General features: G+C 44.2%; 2 protein-coding genes and 2 non-coding genes across 5 annotated transcripts in view; 3 read left to right on the top strand and 1 right to left on the bottom strand.

The window, feature by feature from the left end:
• The first annotated feature begins 5,997 nt into the window (after nucleotides 1–5,997).
• Nucleotides 5,998–18,821, top strand: DKC1 (dyskerin pseudouridine synthase 1). Of its 2 annotated transcripts, none has more exons than XM_036016980.1 (15): nucleotides 5,998–6,131; nucleotides 6,897–6,964; nucleotides 7,400–7,486; nucleotides 8,924–9,015; nucleotides 9,229–9,413; nucleotides 10,035–10,099; nucleotides 10,459–10,585; nucleotides 10,815–10,945; nucleotides 11,483–11,626; nucleotides 14,153–14,273; nucleotides 14,735–14,853; nucleotides 15,499–15,602; nucleotides 16,146–16,197; nucleotides 17,310–17,447; nucleotides 17,882–18,821. In XM_036016980.1, exons 1-15 carry the CDS (start codon nucleotides 6,116–6,118, stop codon nucleotides 17,945–17,947), a joined length of 1,515 nt encoding a protein of 504 aa, XP_035872873.1. In that variant the 5' UTR covers nucleotides 5,998–6,115; the 3' UTR covers nucleotides 17,948–18,821. The 2 variants fall into 2 exon arrangements, with proteins under 2 accessions (XP_035872873.1, XP_028378606.1); XM_028522805.2 differs by having other exon boundaries at nucleotides 5,999–6,131; nucleotides 17,307–17,447.
• LOC114505852 lies at nucleotides 11,158–11,291 on the top strand. Its single transcript, XR_003685314.1, has one exon. It is a non-coding gene; the product is annotated as a small nucleolar RNA SNORA36 family (small nucleolar RNA).
• On the top strand, nucleotides 15,941–16,068 carry LOC114505862. The gene has a single exon (XR_003685321.1). It is a non-coding gene; the product is annotated as a small nucleolar RNA SNORA56 (small nucleolar RNA).
• A 1,139-nt stretch (nucleotides 18,822–19,960) lies between the features above and the next one.
• The window catches only part of MPP1 (membrane palmitoylated protein 1), a 31,551-nt gene continuing 25,089 nt past the window's right edge, over nucleotides 19,961–26,422 (bottom strand). The window contains exons 8-12 of the mRNA XM_028522984.2: nucleotides 25,869–25,949; nucleotides 24,838–24,918; nucleotides 22,942–23,144; nucleotides 22,615–22,689; nucleotides 19,961–20,607 (exon numbers count right to left, since the gene is read on the bottom strand). Coding sequence (XP_028378785.1) covers nucleotides 20,431–20,607; nucleotides 22,615–22,689; nucleotides 22,942–23,144; nucleotides 24,838–24,918; nucleotides 25,869–25,949 — 617 coding nt within the window. The 3' untranslated portion in view covers nucleotides 19,961–20,430. The remainder of the gene's footprint in view (nucleotides 20,608–22,614; nucleotides 22,690–22,941; nucleotides 23,145–24,837; nucleotides 24,919–25,868; nucleotides 25,950–26,422) is intronic.

Raw genomic sequence — 26,422 nt, 5'->3', positions numbered from 1 at the left:
ACATAGAAAATTCCAAGGAATCTACAGAAACACTCCCATAACTAATGAGGATTCAAGGTCAACACACAAAGCTCTTTACACAATGTTAAGGCTTATTATATAGGTACAGTCACCAAGACTTGTGATATTGTTAGAGGAATAGACACATAGGTGGTAGAATAAAATAGAGGACCCAGAAATAAACTCAGATAAATTAGCTAAAACTGGTCTGGGAAAAAGGCACAAAATTAATTCCATGGGTGAAAGACAGTCTTTTCAACAAATGGTGCTGGAGCAATTGGACATGCACAGGCAAAACAAAACAAAACAAAACAAAAATAAAAAGCAATTTTAACCCAAACCTCATACCTTACATAAAAATTAATGACAAATGGATCATATTTATATTTAATATATAAAACTATAAAACTTTTAGCCCTGGCCAGTGTGGCTTAGTTGGTTGGGCATCATTCTGTAAACGTAAAAGTCAGTGGTTGGACTCCTAGTCAGGGCACATGTGTGGGTCGTAAGTTCTGTTCCCTGGTAGGGGTGTCTATGAGAGGCAGCTGATCGAAGCTTGTTGTTTGCATCCATATTTCTCTCCCTCTCTTTCTCCCTCCTTTATCCTCTCTCTAAAAACAAATAAATAAAATTTAAAAAAAACTTTTAGAAGACAACATAAGAGAGAATATTTGAAACCTAGGGCCTGGTGATGAGTTCTTAGACATGACACCAAAAGCACAAGCCATAAAAGAAAAAAATGATAAACCGTGCTTTATTAAAATTAAAACTTTTGCTCTACAAAATACTTTGTAATAAGTATAAAAAGACTGGGAGAAAATGTTTGAAAACCACATATCTGCAAAAAGACTCATATCAAGAATATATGAAGAGCTCTTAAAATTCAACAATTAAATATCACTAATAATCTAATTACAAAATAGATTAAAGATATGAACAGACATTTCACTGAAGAGAATATAAAGATGGCAAAAAAGAATATGCAAAATTGTTCAATATTATTAGCAAATAAGCAATGGATATTAAAAGCATTGTAAGATGCCACTATATACAGAGCAGAATGGCTAAAATTTAAAAAATCAGCAGAACCGCCCCCCCCCCACATTGATTTCCTGACCCATGGGATGAGGAAATCATGGCAGAAAAGTCCAAGTGGAAACCCCTGGAGCTCCACTTTCCAGTCAAAGTTTAAGTTGAAAGAAACATTGCATACTTAGGGGATAACGTCAAAAATTAGTCCCATTATCAAGGACTTGAAAAATGCAGAGAAGGAAATTTCTACCACATCCCCATTTAATTCATCAGTTTGGCTGGCACAGCAGTCACTTAGATCTTGATAAATGTAGCAGTTTTAAACCAGGGTTCCAAAATTCTTTGACACTCCTCTCATTGAGAGGTGGGGTCGATACCATCTCCCACCCCCGTTTTTTTTTAAGAGGGGAAGGGAGCGATAGAAGGAGAGAAACATCAGTGTGTGGTTGCTCCCACATTCCCTACTGGGGACCTGGCCTGCAACCCAGGCATGTGTCCTGACTGGGAATCGAACCAGCGACCCTTTGGTTCTCAGGTTGGCACTACATCCACTGAGCCACACCAGCCAGGGCCCATCTCCCTTTTAACCTGGGTAGGTTTGTGACTGCTTCAACCATACAATCAACAGAAATGATGTTCGGCCCTGGCTCAGTTGGTAAGGGCATCATCCTACAAACCAAAAGGTCATGGGTTTGATTCCCGGTCAGCGCATACTCAGGTTGTCCTGTGTTTTTGAAGATTTCAGATAGGACACAGTGAGAATATTTTCTCTCCGCTCCATAATGTCTAGAGATTCAGCTGAAATGACTAGATGGTTGAGGGTGACTGGATGGCTGGATGCTATAATATTCTGGAAGCTTCCTCACTCACATGCCTGTTGCCTGTGCTAGGATGACTATTCTGGCTATTTCAAATGCATGGAATCATACAATACAGGAGTGGGCAAAAGTAGTTTTACAGTGTAGGAGAAAATATATAAGCATAAATAATAATACAAAAATAAACCCGGTGTTTTGCATACTCACAACTGCAAATCTACTTTTGCCTACCCCAATGTTTGTCCCTGTGTGCTTGACTTATTTGACTTAGCACGATGTTTTTGAGTTTCCTCCATGCTGGAGCATGTACCAGTACTTCATTCCTTTTTATGGCCTAAAAATATTTCACTGCATGGATAGGCCACATTTAGTTTCTCCATTCAACTGTAGATGGACATTTGGGTTGCTTCTACCTTTTGGCTACTGTGAATCACGCAGCACGAGTCCCTGGAATCATGTTTGAATCTCTGTTTCCAAATCTTTTGGGTATACACACCTAGGGGTGGAATTGCTGATCATGTGGCAACTCTGCTTAACCGTCCGAGGAGCTGCCAGACTGTTTTCCCCGGAAGCTGCACCACTGTACATGACAGTGGAGTGCTGCTGCTCTTCTTGATTTTATGGCTTGGTTGGTCAAACAAGGCCCAGTTCATGACGTGCAACTCAGGTCTTGAGATAACTTGTATCACATAGTCATTCCTTTTTAATTAGGGACTAAAGCAAGTCAGAAACTTTTCCTACCAGCAAATTGGGGTGTGTGTGTGTGTGTGTGTGTGTGTGTGTGTGTGCGGGCGCTCCAGCGCCTGTGTCTTTACTTTTTATCCCAAATTTCAGAGGCTTCAGCTGCAACTCTCTCATCAAGGTATGGAAAAAGCTCTGTGTAGCATCCTAATGGGGAATGTCACCTTGAGAAAGAGGCCCACCAGGCATTGTGCTTCTTTCTTAGTGGCAGTATGGTTGAGGTACAGCAAGTCATTTCTCTCTTTCGAGAAAGCATCTCAATAGGCCCCAGCCCCCTGATGCCCAGAAACTTCACAGAAGTTTTGGGCCCCTGAATTTTCCTGGGGTTTATCTCTCATCCTGTGGGGAAATATTTGCTACTTCCTATGCCTCAGCAGGATGTCATTAATGTGGTGGACCAGCATGAGGTCTTGGGAGACAATGAAGTGATCAAGACAGTCCCTAGGGACTTAATTATGATAATGTGCCAGAGGATTGAAGGGACAGTGCTGGGGGGGCTTCCTTTTGACCTTTCTGTTTATAATTGTCCTCAGTCCTTGAGTCAGGAAGCCCCTGCGGGAATGTTTCCATCTGCCAATTGTGTTTATTCCAATTAAGCAACCAGGGATTGGGGAAAGAACCACAGGGGGTTCCATAGTGAATGGGGCAAGGACTAAGACTCCATTTCTGACCAGTGGAACACAGTGGCATTCTATGTCCCCAGGGGAAAATAGGAAGAAGGTTTAAAATACAGTATACATTGTAATGTTAAATGTACCTGGCCTCACCTTTACTTGAGGGTTTTGAGCCAGTGAATTGAATGGCAAGCTGCCATTCAACATACCTAGAGTTTTTGTTGTTGGTGGTTGGAGTAATACAGATCATGGTCCACTACACGTGGCCTATTAACAGGATACTGTGATCAGTTTCCTCCGATGAAAGATCCATGGGGAGAAACCATTCTGGTTTCAGATAGCAGGCTGCTGCCTATCATGATGCCACTACTTGGCCTCTGCTGCTGCAGGACCCCTTGATTCCCACTGCGAGTGCAAATCTGTTTCCATGACAACATTTCCTGCCTCTTTTCCCAGACTAGTTTTTCAGAACTTTGACCGAAGTGTGCCTAAGTGTTTTTGGTAAAAGGAATGTCCTTTGAGCTCTCTCTGGGTATGTAGTTAAAGGGTGTGCCAGGGGGATGCACATGACAACTCCATTCCAACATTCCCACCTCCCCAAGGGTTGGGATTGGAGACAATGAGGGATGCAGGGAGTAAGGAACAAGGAGAACTGGCATCCCTTTGCTCAGTAACTGACCAGATGATTTCACTACAAAGATCTGCAAGAAAGGCAGGATCAGTTTCATCAGAAGGGGAGGAGGAGCTGCTTTGGATGGTAAGGAAAGGTCCATGGGGTTTTGGGGCTCAAAAGACGATACATTCAACAAATATTTACTGAATATTTTCTAGGAGCCGGGTATATAGCAGTGAACAAGATAGACAAACATTTCCTGGCTTCATAAGGCTAATATTAAGTAAACAAGGTACACTTAAGGAAGAGGGAAGAACGTGCCTGGAGTAGTCCTGAATAACCAAGAGGAAGTGTGGCTTTTACTCTTAGTGAGATGGTATATTAGTTCCCTGGGGATACCACAACAAGTAACCCCAAACTGGGTGGCTTTAAATAACAGAAATTTATTCTCTCACAGTTACAGAACCTGGAAGACTGAAATCATTCCAATCTCTGCCTCTATCTTCACATGGTCTTCTCTTCTATCTGTATTTCTTTTCCCTTCTCTTTTAGGACATTTGTTGTTGGATTTGGGGCCCACTTGGGCAATCCAGGATGATTTCATTTTGAGATACTTAATTATATCTACAAAGACCCTTTCTCCAAATAAGGTCACAATAACAGGGTCCAGGAGTTAGCACATATCTTTTGGGTGGGCCACTCTTCACCCCATTACAGAAGGGAAACCATTAAAGGCTTAGAGCAGAGGAGGGACATAGACTTATTTACAGTTTAATGGCTCTTTCCAGCTGCTGTGTTGAGAAGACACTATTTGGGAAAAGTAGAAGGGGGAACCACAGGAGGCCACTGAAAAAACCTAGGAGAGCCATAATGATGGCATGCACTACAGTGACAACAGTGAGGGTGGTAAAATACCATCAGATTTTGCACCTCCTTTGAAAGCAAAGCTGATAGGCTTTCCTAACAGATCAGATGAGTATTGGACAAAGATGAAGCCCATAGGAGAACCATTAATGAATACCTCAGACTTATTCAGCCAAATGGGTACCAATGAAATAATATAAAATAAGGGGGGAAATAATGAACTACTCATGAACTGGTTGATACTGGGATCTTTGGTTAGCTATAAAAAGTCAATTTAGGTCATTACCTTGGCATACACCAAAATAAGTTCTTGATAGATTAAAAGTTATGTGAGGAAAAACCAATTTTTTTAAGCCACAGTAAAATAAAAGTGAAAATTTTCTATTCTTTGGTTGGCAGAGGAGGCTTGGAAAGAAAATCAGTAACTGTTCTCATTTGTCAGCAGCAACTCATTAGGAAAGATAATGGCAAAAGATTCCACTTACAATTGCAATAAAGAAATAACTGGGGATCAATCAAGTCCACAGAGGCTAGATTAAGAACTCGTTTGAGAGATAGAAGAGCAAGAAGAGCACCAAAAACAGAAGGGAAAAGGCCCTGAACCAGGAACTGCTTCCTGGCTGCCCAATTCGACACTAGTGACCTGCGACTATTGCACTTGACATGGACCTGTCTATGGAGTTCAAACAGAGGCATTCTAAGTGTAAAACACATCCCTGAAAGACTCAATGCAAAAATTAATGTCAATTGTCCCATTTATAATATGGTGTATTGCTTACATGTTGAGACATTTTGAATAGTTGGGTTAAGTAAAATTTGTTATTAAAAATAACTTTATCTTTTTACTTTTTTCTTCTATGTGGCTGCTAGAAAATTTCAAAGTTCACAAGTGGCTTGCGCTCTGGCCAGAGACTCTAGCTGGATAGGAATTACAAGCAGCAAAGGGCTTTCTTTCAATCTCTCTGTGCCTTAACGTCTTCACTTTTCAATCGGGACTGATCCGATACCAATCTTAAATGATCGGCGAGAAGAAGCAATAAGTTATAGTCAACAGAGTACTCAGCCAGGTGCTCAGGTGCTCAAACTCGGGTTAAAACCAGTGCAGGTAAATGAACAGCGGCCCAGGCCACGCCCACAAGCTGCTGCCTGCTTGGCTGTGCGGCTCTCCCAGCCGAAGTTCCTGTGGGCGGGGTGAGGCCCAAAACGCACGCGCAGGCGCAGGCGCACCACCACTTGGGAGAAACCAGCCAATGAGATTGCTCAGTTGTCCCGCGCGCCTCAGGCCTGGCTCTTTCATATTGACTCCTCCCCGTGGTGCGACACGCTCGGGGACGCGCACAAGTGGGCGGGTTCTAGTGGCGCCTGAGAGCGGTGGGAGTGTTAATCTCTCTTTTGGCGGTAGCCCACGCGGCTCGCACGCTCTACGGGGAAATATGGCGGATGTTGAAGGTAAGAGTCGCTCTTTCACAATTTGTTTGGCTGAGTTTCCCCTACTGGGGCCAACTCTACTGCCTCAGAGATAAGGGAGCAGGGGACAGCCTTGGAGCCCGAGCTGTCCGTTAGCTTCAGCCACCGGGCTGGCTTGCTGGCTGCAAGGCCTCTTGCCAGCCTTACCTCTTGGCTTTGGCTCCATGAGTGAGGGCAAGATCGCGGGAGGCCCTCGCGATGAGCTGATACCACAAGGCCCGGGTCTGCCACTGACAGCACAGCCTTTTTAGGGCTTGAAAGGCGGCTGCCATGCCATTGATTCTGCGGTGGCAGGAGACCTAGCGGTACCTGTGCTGCCTGCAGCCTAGACGCCACAGTCAGCGCCGGGGAGTGAGGGGAGGAAAGGATGATTGGGGAAGAAAAGAGGTTGAGGGGCTCGGGCTGGGGCGTGGACGTACCTTCTACACGCAAGGAAGTTATAGCGGTCACATACACTCGGGGACAGTCAAGTGGTCCCTTAATGGAACTTTCCGGCGTGTGGGCCGAACGCAGAAGTGTGTGAAGCCCAGCCACCGCCACGTGGTGAACCTAAAGGAAGCCGACACGTGCGACTGCTTCTAGTTCCTTACGGATTTATGCACCCCACATTTGGCATCACACATCGTTTACCTCAGTAATTGTAGACCAAACATCCATTTTCCACCTACCCTGGTTTCCTTCTCTCTTTTAAACTTAGTTGCGTTTATTTTCAGAAAAAACTCCCGAATCTCGTGTTTGTTTTTCTAGTATTTACTGTGCCAAAGAAGCATAAAAAGAAAAAAGAGCCCAAGACATTACCAGAAGAAGATGTTGCAGTGAGTAGGAATATGTTTTCCTGTGTTTTGACTAAAAATAAAGATCACTTAGATAACAAGTTAGAGAAAACTACTTTTAAAGGCTTTGAGGTAATAGGCTGGAATTGGGCAGTCATTGTACACAGTCCCAGCCAATCTAAACATCTCCTATCACATGTAGTTTCCTAAGTGGTGTTGGCCACACCAGCTGCTTTCCCTGAAATTTTCTTTTTTATTCCACCTGCAGACCCACTGTCCTCTGTCTCTTTAAATAGCTGTGCCCTTCTTGGGGGGCACTTCACTTACCCATCTGAGATTTTAGGTCATTTTTTGTTCCAGTGAAGAGGCATATACTAGCTTGTTTTCTATTGAAAGGGTATAAGGTTCTGTGGTAGTAATGGAATTGTTCCAAATCAGGTGGGAAGTCTAATAGGGTGTGTTTCTGTCCTGTGGAAGGAAATTCAACATGCTGGAGAATTTCTTATCAAACCTGAATCCAAAGTGGCTCAGTTGGACACATCTCAGTGGCCCCTGTTGCTAAAGGTATGTGGTTAAGATTGTGCATCATCAGGTCAGTGTCTGGCTTTTATTTTTAAGTGTTAAGTAGTTCATTAAGAGTGCTTAATGCTAGCATCCTTCCCTTTTGAAATGCTAGGTGATAGAGTGTAAAGTAGTGTTCCTCAAGGTGTCTGAGGTGAAGGACCAGGTTTTGTTTGTTTTTTTCCCCTCCATTTCCAAGTGTACCGAACACTGTTGTAGAATACAGCTAAAATGTCGAAATGACATCAAACTCCGCAAAGCTTATAAACAATTAGTTCTTGGTTTCTGTACTTCGCTTTACAGACTTGAAGCAGTTTGTGGGCCACACTTGGAGTGGCACTGACCACTTTAGTGCTTGAGAAGCATGGGCTTTAAAGCCAGATTGGGTCAGGCAGTGTGCGACATTCAGCCAGTCATTTAACCTCTAAACTCTTAGAGGCTGTTAGCTGTTTGCTCATAATATCGTAGGAAGGCAAACTTTGGGCTGCAGGAGGTAATTCATGTAATGCGTTTAGCCACAGTGCCTGGCATGTAACATGTCCTCTAGAAATTGTTGACTATTGTGTTGGGTTTTATTTTATTTATTTACTTTTAGAGAGAGAGGAAGGGAAGGATAAACAGAGGGAGGGAAACATCAGTGTGTGGTTGCTTCTTGTGTGTCCCCCACTGGGGACCTCGCCCTCGACCTAGGCATGTGCCCTGACTGACCTGGAATTGAACTGGCAACCTTTTGGTTTGAAGCCTGTGCTTGCAGCCTGCACTCAATCCACTGAGCTACACCAGCCAGGCCTATGTCTGTCATTTAAATAGCATCTGCTTTTTTATTGTAGGCCCTGGGAATACACTAGTGAACCTGGTAGGCAATGTCCCTACTCTCATGGTACTTAAAATCTAGGGGTGGGACATAGTTAAAATAATTGGTATTTATGATAAATGCCATAATGAAGCTAAACTGGGTGATGTGAAAGATGGGCTTTAATTGAGAGGAGCTCTTTCAGACCAGTGATTGAGCCTGAGAAAGGAGAGTGAAAAGGAGCAGACATGAGAAAGCAGAAATAGGAGTATCTAGAGTAAGAACAAACGAGTCATGATTGAGAAATATTGCTGCCAGTCCTCCTCGATTTGGCTATCTCTTGTCCCTGACAAAATCAAAGCTACTTCATGCTTTGTTCATAAACCTGCATGGTGAAGCCCAGTCTGTTCTGTAGTACCTCAAGAAGTCTTTCTAGAGGAGTGACAAAATTGGTCTTATTACTCATGAGTGATTTTCCTAGTATGTAAGGAGGCTTAACAGTCTGTCGCAGCAGATAATGAACATACAGGAGCAAGACCCAGGTCTGTGAATTTGAACAGTAACCATATCATAGTGGTGGTGGTTTCTTGTTTTACATATATTAATAGCTTCTTAACTTTATTTTGTGTTGCATCATTGCTTTTTAGAATTTTGATAAGCTAAATATAAGGACAACACATTATACACCTCTTCCTTGTGGTTCAAATCCTCTGAAGAGAGAGATTGGGGATTATATCAGGTAAGTGTGTTCAGAGCAAGCACTGTTCAAACTTCTGTTCTTTAAAAATGACCCTTTTTACATCAGTTACTCAGCGGTAGTGGCATCTTAGGGTGGCATTATTCTAAATATCATGTAACTTGTACCTATGGCGAAGTCTTCTTTTTTACTCTTCAGATTTTGTTTTTATTAGGGGACCAGAACTGATGCCCAGTAATTTCTTTCCCATTCTAGGACAGGTTTCATTAATCTTGACAAGCCCTCCAACCCCTCGTCCCATGAGGTGGTGGCCTGGATCCGACGAATACTGCGAGTGGAGAAGACAGGACACAGTGGTACCCTGGATCCCAAGGTGACTGGCTGTTTAATCGTCTGCATAGAACGAGCCACTCGCTTGGTAAAATCACAACAGAGTGCAGGTATGTGGAAGAGGGAAGGAAGAGGTGGTTAATTTGAGATTGGATAGCTTTCTGTATTTCCTTTCCCTTCTACCTTTTGGCTCTTGAAATTTCGTTCATCAGTTAAAAAAAAAATCCTAAGCAGAGACAGTTTTACTTTCTATGTGCCTTCTGTGCTCTGCATCTGCCTTTTCTTGGGGTGCTAGGTTACTAGGCTTGTGCACGTTGAGCCAACTACATCTGTTCCTAGCCCTGAGGCAGACCTGTGTCGAAGTGCAGCTTTTCAGCTTGTCACTCCAGGGTCCTCTAACTTCATGCTGCTGCTTCTGCCTAAATTGCCCTCTCACATTTTCATCTGGGAAGATTGTACTTGACCTTGAAAGACTTCTTTCCAGGCAGGCTCTACACTGGGTACTCCAACTGCCCTTGTCAGCACATTGGAAGTTGAAGTCCCCATGAGAGAAGGTGTTGTCATTCCTTTCCCACATCTGCACCATGAAATCTGTCTTACTGCAAAATTTTACAGGAACAGAAGGTCAAATTGACTGCATTTTCTGCTGCACAAAATGGAATTGATAGGAGTATATACAGAATACAGAAAACTCAGTAGCCACATCTGACTACTCTTTTGTCATTTTTCAGGCAAAGAGTATGTGGGAATTGTCCGGCTGCACAATGCTATTGAAGGGGGAACCCAACTTGCCAGGGTAAGTCTGTAATTACAGGGAGGGAATCTTTTGGTGATCTGGAAACAGGTCAGCTTTCCTGGCTGGACTCTCCTGTGCCCTTTCCAGTGGGCTGCCTTAGCCAGCTTGGACAGGTGACTACAGATGGCAAGGGCACTTCTGGTCATGTCCCTTGTGAGGAGAGTTCTGATCCAGCACTGAGCCATCCCCATGTAGTTGAAGAAAGAAGCAAAAATTGAAAGGGTCTTTTAGATCTTCAATGATTGAAAGAAATCTTGTATGTTTTGATTGTGTCCTCAAACTCCTAAAATATGCTCTTTGATCTTATTTGAGAGTCCATACAATGAGAGTCTTTTATTTTGCTTTGTGCTTGGCCTCAGGCCCTAGAAACTCTGACGGGTGCCTTATTCCAGCGACCCCCTCTTATTGCTGCAGTAAAGAGGCAACTCCGAGTGCGGACCATCTATGAGAGCAAAATGATTGAGTATGATCCTGAGAGAAGATTAGGTAAGCTGTTAGGCCTGTGAGGAACTGAATTAACAGACCATATGTGGGGAGGAATGGATTCTTGAAAATTATACTCTGTTGTTAAAAGTATAGATGCCCTTAGTATATGGTGCAGCCATGGCCTGTGTGTATTTCTAGTCTTTCTGGCTCAGATAGAGAGTAACTCTGGGTTCTCAACTGGTGATATATTTACTTAGGAGAATATGTGCTACTTTTGTATGTATCTTAGGAATCTTTTGGGTGAGTTGTGAGGCCGGCACCTACATTCGGACACTGTGTGTGCACCTTGGTTTGTTACTGGGAGTTGGTGGTCAGATGCAGGAACTTCGGAGGGTTCGTTCTGGAGTCATGAGTGAAAAGGTACGCCACTGTGGGGCTGGCAGTTCTGGGGCTGGTACATAGTACAGGCCAGGCCAGAAGTAGGTGTGCAGATGTGAGTATGAGAAGCAGAGTTTATTCTTATATTATTATTGTATTTTCCATACAAACACCTATAAACCTACTTTTGCCCCACCCTGTATATTCTAGCTCTTGGTGGGACTCCACCTGCTTCATGTCCTGGGAAAGGCAATTTCCAAAGTGTTGAGTTCAGTTCAGGGCATCTTCCCTGTTCTGTTAATTAAACTTTGGAACATTGCAATACAGGCTAGGGGAGACGGTTGGATAGAAAGCATTAATCTATTCATTTACCTCACAGCCTACAAAACTGCTTGTTCAGATTTAAATATATCAGGTTAAAGATGTCCAAAAGAGAAGTGATTCTAAAGAAATTGAAGACTAGTGAGCTTGGATTAGCAGACAAGGCTAAATTCATTTCAGTTTTTGGAAGTGTGGTGTCTGTTTGGCTATTTGAGATGTGATGACAATGAATAATTTTTCTACATGGCTGCTTCTCAGGACCACATGGTGACAATGCACGACGTGCTTGATGCCCAGTGGCTGTACGATAACCACAAGGATGAGAGTTACCTGCGGCGAGTTGTTTACCCTTTGGAAAAGCTGTTGACATCTCATAAGCGGCTGGTTATGAAAGACAGTGCAGTAAGTTCTGGGTGTCCATATTTGGACAAAATGTGTCTTCAAAGATGAGATATAGTCCATGTTCTGAAAACTTTTCTATTTAAAAAGGGGAAACATGATGTTGTGAACTTTCTTTTCTTTTCTTTTCTTTTCTTTTTTTTTTCCTTTTCTTTTCTTTCGAGGGAAGGGAGGGAGAGACAGAGAGAGAGAGAAACATCAATGTGCAGCTGCTGGGGGTCATGGCCTGCATCCCAGGCATGTACCCTGACTGGGAATCGAACCTGGGACACTTTGGTTCCCAGCCTGCGCTCAATCCACTGAGCTACACCAGTCAGGGCCATGAACTTAACTTTCTGTGGGCTTTCTGAGTTGTTAGTATTTGTCTCTTATTTTGCCCCCCTTTTTTTTTCTGGTTTTGTAGGTGGGACCCTGGGGTCTTTTTCCTTTTTTGTCAATGAAGCATTTTTGATTGATTGAATCAAAACCAAATATACTAATTTAGCTCTTATGGTGTGGTGTGGTGGGTTGTGCATTGTCCTGCAAACCAAAAAGTTGCCAGTTTGATTCTTGGTCAGGGCACATGTCTGGGTTGTGGGCCAGGTCCCCAGTTGGGGGCGTGCGAGAGGTGATCAGTCCATGTTTCCCTCACACATTGATGCTTCTCTTCCTCTCTTTCTCCCTCCCTTCCCCTCTCTACAAATAAATAAAATCTTTTTTTTAAGATTTTATGTATTTATTTTTAGAGAGAGGGGAAGGGAAGGAGAAAGAGAGGGAAAGAAACATCAATGTGGTTGCCTCTCACACCCCAATACTGGGGACCTGGCCTGCAACCCAGGCATGTGTCCCGACTGGGAATTGAACTGGTGACACTTTGGTTTGAAGGCCTATGCTCAATACACTGAGCTACACCAGCCAGGGCTAAATAAAATCTTTTTAAAAAGAAAACTAAGTGTACTGAATTAAAGTAAAAGTTTAATGCTAGGCCTAATTCTATAAAGACAAATTAAGCAATTACCTAAGAGTTTTCCCAAAGTAACTTAGTTCAAGAAATAGACTATCAGTAGTAGATGGAATTTGGCCTCATAACCTGGTAGTTCTCCATGTGCCTAATAAACTGACTTTATTTAAATTACTGCTAGAAAAACTTGTTTTGATGAGGATAAAAAGTTGAGACTGGAGAGTTTCAAAGATATAAGGCATTTTCCCTTTTGGGAATTTCACAAAATCTTGTCATGTTTAAATACTTGTTTGAGTCTATAAAACCTAAACATTACTGAGCCTTTCGAGCCTTTTTTTCTTAGTATATTTACTAAATAACATTGAGCGTACTGTCAGCTTGGGTCTCTTCTTTAGTAATGATTTAAGGATGAGTTTCTTTTCAAGGAATCCAGAATGTTGTAAACACCCTTTTTATTCCTAATGGTATCATGAGGAGAGAATGGCCCTTTGGAAATTAAGATTGTCGCTGTGACCAACTGCATAATCAAGCTTTCAATGTTATGTGGCAATAAAAAAATTCTCTAACTTCAAAGGATGTAAATTCTACATATAATAATTTGAGGTTTATCATTCATATTCTTATCTTGTTATATAGATTTTTTAAAAAGATTGTATTTATTTTTAGAGAGGGGGTAAGGGGCAGAGAGAAAGGAGGAGAGAAACATTGATGTGTGAGAGATAGATACAGCTATTGGTTGCCTCTCTCATGCTCCCAACTTGGGACCTGTCCCTGCAACCCTTTGGTTAGCATGCTGGCACTCAAGTCACTGAGCCACACCAGCCAGGGCTATTTGATGTATCTTATGTTATAATTCATAATAAACAAATTAATGAGGTATACTAAAACATACCACTATAATGATTGACAATACTTAACCACATAAAACAGAATAACATAAATGTGATACACCCTTTTGCTAGGGTCAAACTGGTAGCTCCTGGGAAAATTTAAGGGGCAGGTGGAATGTGGTCAGCAAAAGAGACCTAGGGTGAGTAAAGACGAGATGAGACAAGGCAGATGAATGTGTTGAATGCCATTGAACTCAGGGAGAGGTGGCCTTGTACCTGCTGGCCTATAAGTTATGCCAAAACCTGTGTGCAGTTGGCCTTGGTAATCTTGCTCTTGTGAGGTACTTCGGGACCATGTTACTACCCAAATGTCCCAATAGATCTAATAGATCTAGTTCTGTCGAGGTGTTTTTTCCCTTAATGATAAGTAATAGAGAAGAGCAATTCAGGGAGACTAAGGCTGGGTTTAGATTTAAAATGAAAGCATCCTAAACTTCCACAGGCATAGAAGGCATAGCTATTTAAAGTCCTACTTAACATTTCTGAGTCAGCATGCATAAACTGCCCGGTGTGTGGTGAGTGGTTGCTATCATTTGGAGTTCCTTCACATGCTGATTGACGCCAGTGGCTCTTGATGGTGTTGGCCTTGTATCAAAGTGCAGTGGTGCTCACAGGCCCCACCCCCCCATGTCTGAATTTGCTGTGGGGTGGGGTGGAGGGCAGTGGCTGGGGCTCTCACAGGTGGTACCATCCTTGTAGGTGAATGCAATCTGCTATGGGGCGAAGATCATGCTTCCGGGTCTTCTCCGATATGAGGATGGCATTGAAGTCAATCAGGAGATCGTGGTCATCACCACCAAAGGGGAAGCAGTCTGCATAGGTAAGAGGGGACGTTGTCCTCATTTCTTCTGCACCGTCATAGCCAGGTTCACACAGGGCAGGTACCTGGTCTTGGTTTGATCTCACTTGTATTATCAGGGGTCTGTAGGGGTGGCCACAGCAAAAGGCCATGTCAGACAGGCACATGTGGGGGAGGAGATAAGTGGGTTTTACCCCTGTCCCTGTGGCTGTTGCCAGAGGCCATGTCTCAACAGCTGGTTCTCCAGTGAGGAGAGAGGAAATCATTAAGAATGGGAATAAATGTCCATGGTTATCAATGAAGAACCCTTAGTCCACTTCTTGTCTGTACATCCCTATGTACAGTATCCCTCAGTGAAGCTTTGATTAAGGCAGTAGAGCTTAGAGTTTGAAAAAGCTGTATGAACCAGTGGCATTTGGGCTTACCAGTTATCAAGGCTTTCCTCTTTAAATGATTCCAATATCTCTCCACAACACTTGCAGCTATCGCATTAATGACCACAGCAGTGATCTCTACCTGTGACCATGGGATAGTGGCCAAGATCAAGAGAGTGATCATGGAAAGAGACACTTACCCTCGGAAGTGGGGGTTAGGTCCAAAGGTAAGCGAGATGGGGTGTGTCTTCTGCCAGGTTATTTTGTTTAGTGTTGCTGAATACTTGGGGAGCTCTTGGTGTAACCTCTGAGCCACAGCCTTGCCTTGTGCTGAGCTCTGGGGGAGTCGATGTTGAGTGGAAACTGGCCTGTCTCAGACCTTAGAGATTTCCATCTAATGGGAGGAAGCACATGGGCATCACTCAAACTGCACCATGGAATAGTGGATTTTAGCCCAGTTGAGGTCTTATCAAGGAATGCAGAGGTGTGTGGCACCTGCACAGTAACAGTGGAAGGGCTTGACCTGTTGAGGGGATCTGGGTAAGGGGCCTTCACTTGAGCCATGCTGGTGTGAAAGGTGTGGCATTAGATGTCAACGAGGTAAAGAGGGGAGGGAAGGTGCAGGGCAGGCGCGCCAGTACATATGAAGGCCCTGTGCCACAGAAGGGCACTGCAGGGGCTCTCACCAAGACAGTAAGCTTTAACAAGTCCCTTGTTTGCTCCTGTTGGAGAGAGGGTGAATTTCGAGTGCTCTGTAGAGGGCTATGAGGAGTACACAAGGAAGAAGTGTGACCTGAGCCATGTGCATGCAGTCACAATACCTGCTGTATGTGTTGGCACATTTCTGACATTGAAACCCTGATGTCCACCAGGCAAGTCAGAAGAAGCTGATGATCAAGCAGGGCCTTCTGGACAAGCATGGCAAGCCCACAGACAGTACACCCGCCACCTGGATTCAGGAGTATGTTGACTACAGGTGAGGGCAGGGCTTTTAGTTTATTAGACACCCGGGGCAGGCAGAGATGGCATACTTGCCTGGATGTAGTGTGCCTCAGCTACAGGTGAAGGTAGGAGGGTATTGAACTTGGAGGGGTAGGCACAGCATGCAGGCCATGCAGATGAGTACATCAACTGCAAATGAAGATAGGCAGTCATGGGGCCCAGGTGAGGAGCAGGTTTGGTTGTGGAGTAGGGGGGGATTTGCTAGATGTGGGAGCAGAAGAACCCATGAGACCTTTTGCAAAGCCTTGAGGGCTGTAGGATGGCAGCTGGTTGCTTCACCTCGACTGCTCGGGTCAATTGCTTGGTCCTCTGCAGCAGACAGTTATCCCTTTCTAGTCTGGCTTGTGGGACTCTAGAGGGAGTCAGTCTGCAACAGTAAGTGGTAAGTTCTTCTGTCCAGCGTCAGCATTTTGATGGTGGCTTAGACTTGCCAGATATTACTGATTGACTGCTGGTGAAGGCAGTCCCTGTGTGGAAAGCTGTTCAGTGCATCTAACATTACTGCCTCTCCTTTCAGTGATGTCGTGAAGACTGAGGTGGGGGCCGAAACAGCGCAGACCCCAAAGGTGGTAAGTGGCATCCTGTGATGGGTTCGAAATACACTTTGGGAGATGGTTCTGTTTGGCTTGTTTTTGGCGAATGTGCAGTCCAGCCATATAACCTGGCTCAGTACGGCAGGGCCTCCCACCCCCGTGGGTGCATGGTGCAGAGAGATGACGTGTTATACCTCAGGGTGTTTGGGTTCTGTAGGTGACATTCACTTTCACCAGTCTTCTGGGAGAAGTGTGGACTCAGGAATTCCGCTGGCCTCATCTTCCACCTCAGCTTAGGCAACACCACCGGAACAGTGTGGGGTTATATTTTACTGTGGCCCCCACCCTGGGTCAGATGATGGCACGGGTGTATCAAAATCAGAGGCTGTGACACTTGGGGCTGAGCAGGAGCAGCAGTGCCACCTGAGGCTGGCACGAGTCTCCAGAAGGCACCAGTTTAGTGCTTCAAAAGTTGAAGGGAAGCGTGCAGCGGCAGCTTGGTTTCCCAGGGTTGGGGACCACTGACAGCATGGAAATAATGTGTGGCACTGAGTGACCTGAAGCAAGCTCTCTGGAAGAGCTCTTCCTGCCTTGCTGCTACCTTTGAGGACTGGTGGGAGCACCCCTAGGGGACATGTAGTTCAACTTTTTAAAAAATATTTACTTATTTTTAGAGAGAGGGGAAGGGAGAGAGGAGAAAAGGAGAGAAACATCAATTGTGTGGTTGTCTCTCATGCATCCCCTACTGGGGACCTGGCCCGCAGCCCAGGCATGTGCCCAGACTGGGATCAAACTAGCAGCCTTCTGGTTCGCAGGCTGGCAGTCCGCTGAGCCACACCAGCCAGGGCCTAGTTCTACTTTTTATACTAGTGAGGTTGGCCTCCAAAAAAAAACAGCTTGCTCAGGGCCATTCATTCCCTCAGCTCCGTTTTGCTACTCCTGCCATGGCCATGGCTTCCTGTTCTTTGTGGACGAGACTGTTTTTGAATCCTTGGTAAATTTAAAGACCCATTGATGTTCATAATTAGAAAACTTCCTATTGTACCGAGTCAGGATTTTTTCTCGTAGCTCCGCACCTTTTGACTTAACCTTTCTATCCATTTTTGCCTAAGATGTTAACCTTTGATGAAATGTCTCCACCTTAGCAAAAGAGGAAGCGAGAGAGTGAAAGTGATGAGACTTCACCAGCATCTCCACAAGTGATTAAGAAGGAAAAGGAAAAAAAGAAGAAGAAGGATAAGAAGGCCAAAGCTGCTCTGGAGAGTGTGGGAGAGCCAGGAGACAGGGTGTGTATAAAGATGTTAAAGATACCTTGGCCCACTTAGTCCTTGTGGGCGCAGGGAGGAATTGCCCAATGGGTACCAACTTGGTTACTCCAGGAGCTGCCCCATGTCAGTGGAGTGCCCTTGTCCCCTGCTACTACAGTGGATGTGCAGAGATAGGCCCTGGCATTTTGTAGTAACTGCTCATAGTTAGAATTCTGTTGATGGTAGGTGGGGAGGCTGTAGCTTGGGAATCTGCCCATTTGTAAAAGTGGATCACTGGGGCACCACTGAAAAGCTTAGGACTTTGTGTTTATGTGCAAAAAATGATTTATCCCCGCATATCCTTAGAGATCCTAGAAGGCTTGACTGTGTGTGACTTCCCCGAATTCATTTTGGGAGAGTGGGAATGGTTCTGTTAACAGATTCTGTGGTCTTTCTTTTTTTTTTTCTTCCAGGACAGTGATACCACCAAAAAGAAGAAGAAGAAGAAGAAAATAAAAGCAGAAGTAGTTTCTGATTAGTGGAGATCACTTTAAGCACTGTGCTCACCTGGGAGGAGAGATTAAAGCCTTATTAAGAAAACATAGTTCCTTTTGTTCTTGAGGGAATGGAACATAGGTCCCAGAAACAGTGGAGAGCTAAGGCAGATTTTAGCTGCTCTCTGAGACCTCGGTGACAATACCTGGTGTGGTCATCCCATCTTGTCCTGTTTTAAGGACATGGGTGCAGGAGGCAGATTTGATGCCACCCACTTCTCTGCTTGGGAAAGCTGGGAAGCCTTGCCCTCAGACCCCGCACTCCCCAGTAACCACGTGTAGCTGGTTTCTAATGGCCGTTTTAACAGCATTGTCATTTACTCACTTGCTTCTGCCACTCGCCAGTACCCCTCTGTTTAAAAAGTTTGTAAAAATTGCAGAGTGAAATGGTCCAGAAAAAGTAAAAGAATGTAACACCTATGTTTACTGGGGGGTGGTAAATCCCCATTGCGCTGTAAGGACAGTGGTCTGTTCCGGTGTCAGCCACCTTTCTGACTCCATGGATCTCCCAGATAAAGGCCTGGCAAGGCCTCAGTCTTTCATCTGAAAGGCTATTTCCAATCCCGCTGGCCTAGTACTTGGTGTACTTACTCAAGCTCGTTGTGTACAGGCTCATGTACCTAAATCCATCTGCCTACTTGTGTATGTGGCAGAATCCAAAATGTATTCTCTTGTTTTTACCTTCTTTCAAAGGATGCAATCATTTGTTGCTGGAAGAAGGTTGTAATTTTTACTTTAATTAAAGTTGACTTATTACATTAAGTATTCCTGTTGGGTTTTCTGATTGTCGGTGATCTCAATAGTAGAACAAAAAATAACAATTTGATTAAAAAATCTAGAGACTTTGCTGTATTTGAAATGTGATGCTTTTCCTTTGGTTAATTTTCTTTCTGGGTCTGTCTTGCAACCTGCACCTTGGGGGCTGATTGGGCACTGGATCAAATACTCTGGAATCTCTTGAAGATGTTAACTAGGTAACAAAGGAATCATCACAAATTCGGCAATCTCAAAGAAAAGGAGAAAGGTATAACTATTATGTGATGGGTCTGTCAGGTGTCGGGGTGAGTGTGCGGATATGCCCTGAAAAAGCTTGAAGGAAGCACAAAAGCTACCTGGGGCTCAAACTCGGTGACAGGAGCCCACTGAAGCTTTGTGCTGATGGCCCACTTGAGTGACAAAAGTGGTGGGGGGGTGGTGGATGGATGTTAAAGAATCTAAAGGCCTTGGTGAGGTCTAGGATTGCTTCCAATCTGTTACGGAAACCTAAGAGAATGTGAGGAGCAGCTGGGGCAGGAGTGGGTAGTCTCCAGCTACAGGGAGGAGAGGCCTTTGCTGGTATGTGCACCCCAGTGCTCAGGATCCACCACTAAGCCTCCGCCCCCACCCCCCTGCCCTGGCGCTCTTAGTGTGACCAGCATGTAAACCTCCAAGCACTAGCAGGAAGCTACAATAAATGTCTGCCCTTTGCTGGGTTCCAGGATAATCCTAAGTGGACAACAGGCTCAGGCTCAGGACTGGGGGTTGAGGTTTGTGAGTTTTTGTTTTTCTGTAATCCTAGCAGTGGCTCATTTTCTTGACAGTTTAATCTCTGCAGCCAGTCATGTGGCCACTGTAAAAAGCGTGTCTTGTGAATAAAGAGAACCCTACAATAACTGGTAGGGAAAGTGGCAAGATTTGCTAGGCATGTCATAACCAAGGCCAGTGCAAGTGGAAGCAAAGATATTGGCTTATTTCCCCATGGAGCAAAATTGCCTTCAGTGTGTTTAACACGTTGCACGTGTACATGCACATATGTCATAATGCACCTAATTGGACCCTGCCCAGCATGTGGTCACATGCACAAGAGGTTGGGTTACTGGGACCACCAGACCCTTAAGATTGTTAAAGGCTTGAGGGAGGCATCTGCTGTTGAATGCCATGCTCCATGAACTTAAAGCTGGTGACATTTCTTTCCATAGGCTTGTGTGGGTGGAAACCCAAACACTTACAAGGTCATCAGCATTTTAACACAGTAACATTTTTATTGCTTTTAAGGGTTTTCCTAGAGCAGACATCATTCTATTGCACAGCTGTTTGATTTTGCCATTTTAGAAAGTTGCAGTAAAAAAAGTTTTCAAAGTAAAGACAAATGGAGTGCCCAGTGTGATTCAAGGTGAAGGAGTGTAGGCCATAGAGAGACGGGGTCCAGTGCTTTTCCTCCCTGTATACGCCATTTTTGATTAGTATTTGCATTTGGATAGTGCTTCTGGACCCCAATCGCCAGAGCTTTCAAATCAGGAAAACTAGAGCCCAGACGGTTCAGCACCTTGAACAAGACCGACACCCACTGCTTAATTAGGATAGTTGCATAGAGCTGGAAGCTGACACAAATTAGCTGGAGGGCCCCTGTTTGTCTTAAAGCAAGGGGAATAGAGTTCCAAATACTGGGGAGGACATACAGTAGTTCCTCCCCGCTGCATTCTGCAAGCTTAGTAAACCCAGGAGACAGGCACCCACTGTGGAGAACTGCACGCCTGGTCAAAGGCTTCTTGCAATTTCTTAAGGGTTTCATCAACGCCATTATTGACCAATGAGAGGTCAAAGTAGTGAGCGTACTGGCTACGGATGGCGTCCGAGTCCTTCTGCAGCTGCTGCAGGGCTTCCGTCTGCAAAGAAGAGAGAGAGCCACTGATGAAAGCAGGCTGTAGCATGCCCAGCCTGAGAGGCTAGGGACGGCTTTTAAGTAGTTGTTGACTGTTAGGACCACTGCCTGGCTCGCAGTCAGCTGCTTAGAGACAAGGCCTGAAGACCCTGCTTTAGAATGTTAACGGGGAAGGGCATGGAGAGGCAATCAACAATTCTCAGAGGATCTCAAAGTAACCCTCGAACTAATCAGAGCACTCTGGAAGACCAGCAGCCATCTCCCAGTTCTTGCCTTTGAGCATGGAGAGCCCTCTCAGCAGCTCTCAGAGCTGCAATCCCAGGACAAGGTTATGTGTGACTGACAATCCCAGGTCTCTTTCTAGAACCCCAAAACAAGTGGCCATGAAAAGACTGATAATTTAATTCCGTAAAAGTGTTTCTGTAGCAAAAAACACCAAAAGATGCCAGATTGTTAAAAAAAAAATTGTGACTGATATCACAAAGTGATAATTAATACAGAGTTCCTAGAAATCAATAACAAAAAGGCCAATAATCAGCAGAACAATAAGCTAAGAACATGACCAGGTATTAACAGAAAAGGCAATACAAATAGCCTGTAAGAGTCTGACAAAATCAAAGCCCTGGCTGGTGTGGCTCACTGGATTGAGTGCCGCCCTGTGAACTGAAGAGCCACCAGTTCGATTCCTGGTCAGGGTACATACCTGGGTTGTCAGCCAGGTCCCCAGTAGGGGGCACGTGAGAGGCAACCACACATTGATATTTCTTTCCCTCTTTCTCCCTTCCCCTCTCTCTAAAAATAAATAAATAAAATCTTAAAAAAAAAGAGTCTGACAAAATACTCAACTGCCTAGAGTACAAGATAAAAGTACAGCCCTGGCTGGTGTGGCTCCATGGGTTGAGTGCTGGCCTGCAAACTAAGGTTACCAGTTTGGTTCCTGGTCAGGGCACATGGCTGTGTTGTGGTCAGGTGCCTAGCCGGGGTGGGGTGCGTGAGTATGTGAGAGGCAACCAATTGATGTTTCTCTTGCACATCAATATCTCTCTCCTCTTTCTCTCCCCTTCCCCTATCTCTAAAAATAACTAAATAAAATCTTTTTTAAAAAAGATAAAAGTACAGTGAGACTCATATTTCCCTGTATTAGGCTGGACAAAAGTGAAAATTTGGAAAATATGATCCTGGCACAGGGAAGCAAGCACTCTCTGAAGTAAATCATCTCTGTCTGAATTCCCAATTCCCAAAGCATGCATCTTGGACCCAGCAATCCTGTCTGGAATTTTTCCTCAGATAGATTTGCACACCTGTGAAATGCCATTTGTACAGGGCCATTGGCTGCCATGTTATTTATAATAGTCCAAGTTTTAAAACAACCCAAATGGCTCTAAGGGAATAGTGACACAAAACAATGCTGCATACACGCAATGGGAGACCATGCGGGCACTAAGACTGAAGAAGCTCTCCATGCACGGATTCACAAAGACCATTGTGTTCAGTGAAAAAGCAGGGTGCAGCAAAGTGTGTGTGTGGCAGGTAAGAACTGTGGAGTGGGGAGCAGGGGAGACCTTTCACTATGTTCCTGGCCTCTTTTCTCCTCTCCCATGCTCCCCACATCCACCCCACACCACAGGGTGGGTTCAGTCTCCTTCACAGTCCCCCCTGCTCACCCCACTTGAGCCCACATTATACTGAAGTGTCAAGATTTACCCAACTGTCCATCTCTGCCACTGGACCCTGGGCATGTCTGGAACACTGATTGTGTCCCTATTACCTAGCATAGCCATTGTCCAGCTAGTGGTTTAATAAGTGTCTGCTGAGACATAATATATATGTCCTTGGGCTTCTTGGCCTTGTGGGAATGATAGAGGTAATCAGCAAACTCATAGGGGATTTGGTCACAAGCTGAAGCTGAGCTCCAGCCAGTGCTCTGGGCAATGATCTGGACTGATGTCCCAGTTTGGACAGGCCTAGAGAGTGAACCCCTACCCACCCTGCACAATCCCCCGCTTCCTACCTGAGTACCCTGGTCAGTAGGTGCGATAAACACAATGAAAGGTGAAAGTTCTGCTGTCCGAACAATCTTTAGAGTCTAGAAAAGAGGAAGAGAAAGGAAGAAAATATTTTTTTAAAAAGTTAGCTGTCATGATGCATTCTTGCTAGTAAGCATCTCTGGGCTTCACTGACCCCAGCGCTCTTTCCATCATTTCCAGTACTACTGTTCTTCTTCCGTATGACCCCACTGAAAGTACATGAAGCAAATCTGAGCTCCCCAAAGATTTCCATGAGCTTTGCTCTTCAGCACCCCCTCCCCATCCACTCCTGCCTTTCCATGCCTACCCACCTGGGGCTCGATGTCCAGGATGGCAATCTTGTCCTGCTTATGAATCTGGTGCACTGTTTCAAATTTGGTGCCAAACATGTTGCCCTGGTAGCTGCCAAACTCCAAGAACTCATTAGCAGAGATGCTCCTTGTCATCTCTTCTGTGGAGATGAAGTGGTACTCCTTCCCATCTTCTTCATTCTTCTTGGGCAGCCGTGTTGTATCTGCGCACAAGAACCCAAACCCCTGACAAACTCAGGGTCCTCGCCACAGACCATGGTGTCTGCTGAAACCCTAGCTGCCTTTGGTGCAGAGAGAAGGTTTTCTCCCATGGAATCCTTAAGGGCTGACAATAGGAGATGATGCATATCAGGAAATCCCCCACCCACCCAGAACAAATTTAAACTTTAAGAGGCAAAGCCCAATGTAAAACATTCCTATCATTATTTTCCCTAACATTAAGTCCCATGTCTCAAACCACCAACCCCAGGAATATTGAAGTTTGAAAATGGAGAAATGACAGGTGGAGATATTTTAAAAACAGATCTATAGGCTATGGTCAGGATTTCTTGGAAGTATATTTAAAGTTTTCATAACTTGGAAAGAAGAATACTTTGGTTTTATTTAAACTTATACTGTTAACTGTTAGAATGTTCTTAAGTCACAACATCTAGTATTGCTCATATAAATTGTGCTCTAAGTAAATGTGCTCCAGATATTGTAACTTGAAACACAATCCTCCCCAGCCCTCCCCAAGGGACCTCCCCTGCTTTCCATCCTTATCATCATCCCCTTTCCAGCTTATAAAACAACACCTCTTCTTTGATCTGAAGTTATTTTGACCTATCACCCTCTTTCTCTAGCTCCCTTCTCATTGAAAGTTATTAAACAATGAGCCTATACTGGTTGTTTCTACTTCTCGACTTCCTCACTCAGTTCTCAACCCAGGTCCATTTTCTTTCTGCCCCAGGATGTCACAATGTCCCTAAAGGCAAAACGGAGAAGCAAGGAATAAAAAAATACTAATATCGGGTTCAGAATCCTCTTTTCTACTTTGAGAAACAGAATCTCCTCCTGGGAATATATATACACACCTATGCTCTGCAGATTCGTTTCTGGGAATGTAAAGTATCTAACTCCCCACTTGACCACTGGCCAGATTCCCCTCTATCTGGGACTGCTGCAGAGATTGTGCCTCACCTGAGCACTGCTTTGATTTAGGAGACATTTCATGAAAATCAGAGAGCCCAGACATCAAATAAAAGTGGGGTAGCTAAGGAAATTACAGTATAGCCACTCAGTGGACTAGAAGAAAGTTCTCAAAGTGATTAACGCACATGAGAAAATGTTTCTAATGTAAACTAAAGAGAAAAAGTTTTAAGTTTTAATAACATACTACTTAATTTTTTACTTTTTAAATATTAAAAATATTTTATTTATTCATTTTTAGAGAGAAGGGAAGGGAGAGAGAAAGAGAAAAAGAGGGAGAGAGGGAGAAACATCAATGAGTGGTTGCCTTTTATAGTCCCTCCACTGGGGACCTGGCCTGCAACCCAGGCATGTGCCCTGACTGGGAATCGAACTGGTGACCCCTTGGTTTGCAGGCCCACACTCAATCTGTTGAGCTACACCAGCTAGAGCACACATTACTTATTTTTTTAAAGCAGGATAAAATTGTTTACTACTGCTTCTTTTATGTACATGAACAACACAGAAGAGAATAAGAAAACACAGTTATGCTCATAGTTGGAGTGATGATGGGTACAAATTTGTATCTTTCCTAAATTGTGTTTTGTTTTTATAATCAAATATTTAAAATAAAATCACCAAAGAAGGACTACTGCAGTATCACAGATGGAGAATGGTGCTCTCGCTTGCCCTCTGAGCCACCTCACCCCCCCCCCCAGAATTACTTACACGGGGCAGGGTACTCAAACTTCTCCGGGTCCTGGCTGAGCAGGGCATTCTTAATGTGGCTGCGACCCACCCCACCGGCTCCTTAAGAGGGAGAGAAGAAAGAATCCAGTTTGCTATGATTTTAATGAAGGTTTCCATTTCTTCCCCCAAAGAAAAAGGGGTAGGAGTAGGAACAGAATATGGGTTTTCATCTCTCAAAGCCTGAAATCGCCAACAGGTGAGAAAGTGAGTTGGCACAGCATCTAGGCTGGGGGCAGGTGCAAGCATGCCTTTAACCACAGGGGGATTAGGGGCTTCAGGCCCTTGTGTCCCAGCTGGGGAGGGGGACTCTTCTAACGGCTAAAAGTCAGGACTCAGAACATAACTGTTATTTCCACAGAGGAACCAGCTAACACATGATGGTTTCCATTATCTAACAATCTTTGCTTTACTGAGCTTTCCAAAATGAATGGTGCTGAATTTAAGCTAGAATTTTTATTGGAAACTTCAGCAGAACCTTAATACAGATCTAAGCAATTGATATTTTAATTCTAAAGACAGGGAGGTGAGCCAAGGCCCACATACCTGGGATTGGAGCAAGGACTCATTTCATTTCAAGGCTGGGGCTCATGTGGATGACCAAAGAGCTCCAAATAGTTTCCAGGGCCACTGACATTGCTAACAAAGCACTCTGACATGCGTACTTTACAAAAAGCACAGGACTAGAACACCCCTACAGCCATCCAGATGAACAAAGCCAGATCCAGTTTAGGACTGGCCAGCACCAAATCCAACCTAAAAGAATTAGCTGCTGAAAAACTTATTAGTTTCACTTGTAAGGTGAACCCAGATGAGGTTCAAACTCAGAAAATTCTTTATACCTGTTCTACACAGAGAACCCAAGACCTTACTTCTTTTTTTCCTCAATGTCTTGTCTTTTTTGTTTGTTTGTTTGTTTGTTTTTGAAGAAGGGTTATATACTACAGGCAGGAACAAAAGGACAGAAATGTACTCTAACTAGCAAAGCAACATGGAGGGTCATGAGGAAATACCGATCAGCACCAGGGTCTTCCTTTTGAATGCAGGGAGGCGAACGACTTCCTCATAGGAAACAACATCCAACTGGTCAAAAACTAGAGACAAAGAAAACCAAGTAATGTTCACTTCCAGAGCCGAGGGGACAGCATGCCAGATGATTTCAGTTTGTGATTCTCTACTGCTCCTATCTGTACTTAGAGTTGGATGGGAGGCATTTAATAAGTGGTGCATTATTATTCCTTTCTTGTCTACAATCTGCTTGAAAACTCATTTATAATTTTGGTATATTATATTTCCAACCATGGTAGGTAAAAACCAAAGCTGGAATTAGTTCTCAGGAAAGCATGCTATTCTCTGGGGTTGTTCAGACCTTCCAGCTGGTCATGCTGATGGTAATGCCACACTGAGAAAGGTCTGGAAGGCTGTTCAGTTGGTTACCTGTGGGCTGAGGATGATGAGTAGGTGAGAACAGACCACTAACCTTCCTTTATGTGTACTGGCATTGTCTTACTGATTGCAGTGAGCTTGGGAAGATGGATGTAATAAAAGAAAACCAGAAGAAATGGCA

Source organism: Phyllostomus discolor, chromosome X, assembly GCF_004126475.2.
Source record: "Phyllostomus discolor isolate MPI-MPIP mPhyDis1 chromosome X, mPhyDis1.pri.v3, whole genome shotgun sequence".
Classification (NCBI taxonomy): Eukaryota; Metazoa; Chordata; class Mammalia; order Chiroptera; family Phyllostomidae; genus Phyllostomus; species Phyllostomus discolor.
Note: the sequence above shows the minus strand (reverse complement) of the source record. Positions and strands in the feature narration are given on the sequence as shown.

Coding starts and splice junctions, on each gene's coding strand:
- DKC1 (XM_028522805.2), top strand. Junction 10,586..10,814: donor TGATCCTGAGAGAAGATTAG/GTAAGCTGTTAG, acceptor TATGTATCTTAG/GAATCTTTTGGGTGAGTTGT. Junction 16,198..17,306: donor CAGCGCAGACCCCAAAGGTG/GTAAGTGGCATC, acceptor TCTCCACCTTAG/CAAAAGAGGAAGCGAGAGAG.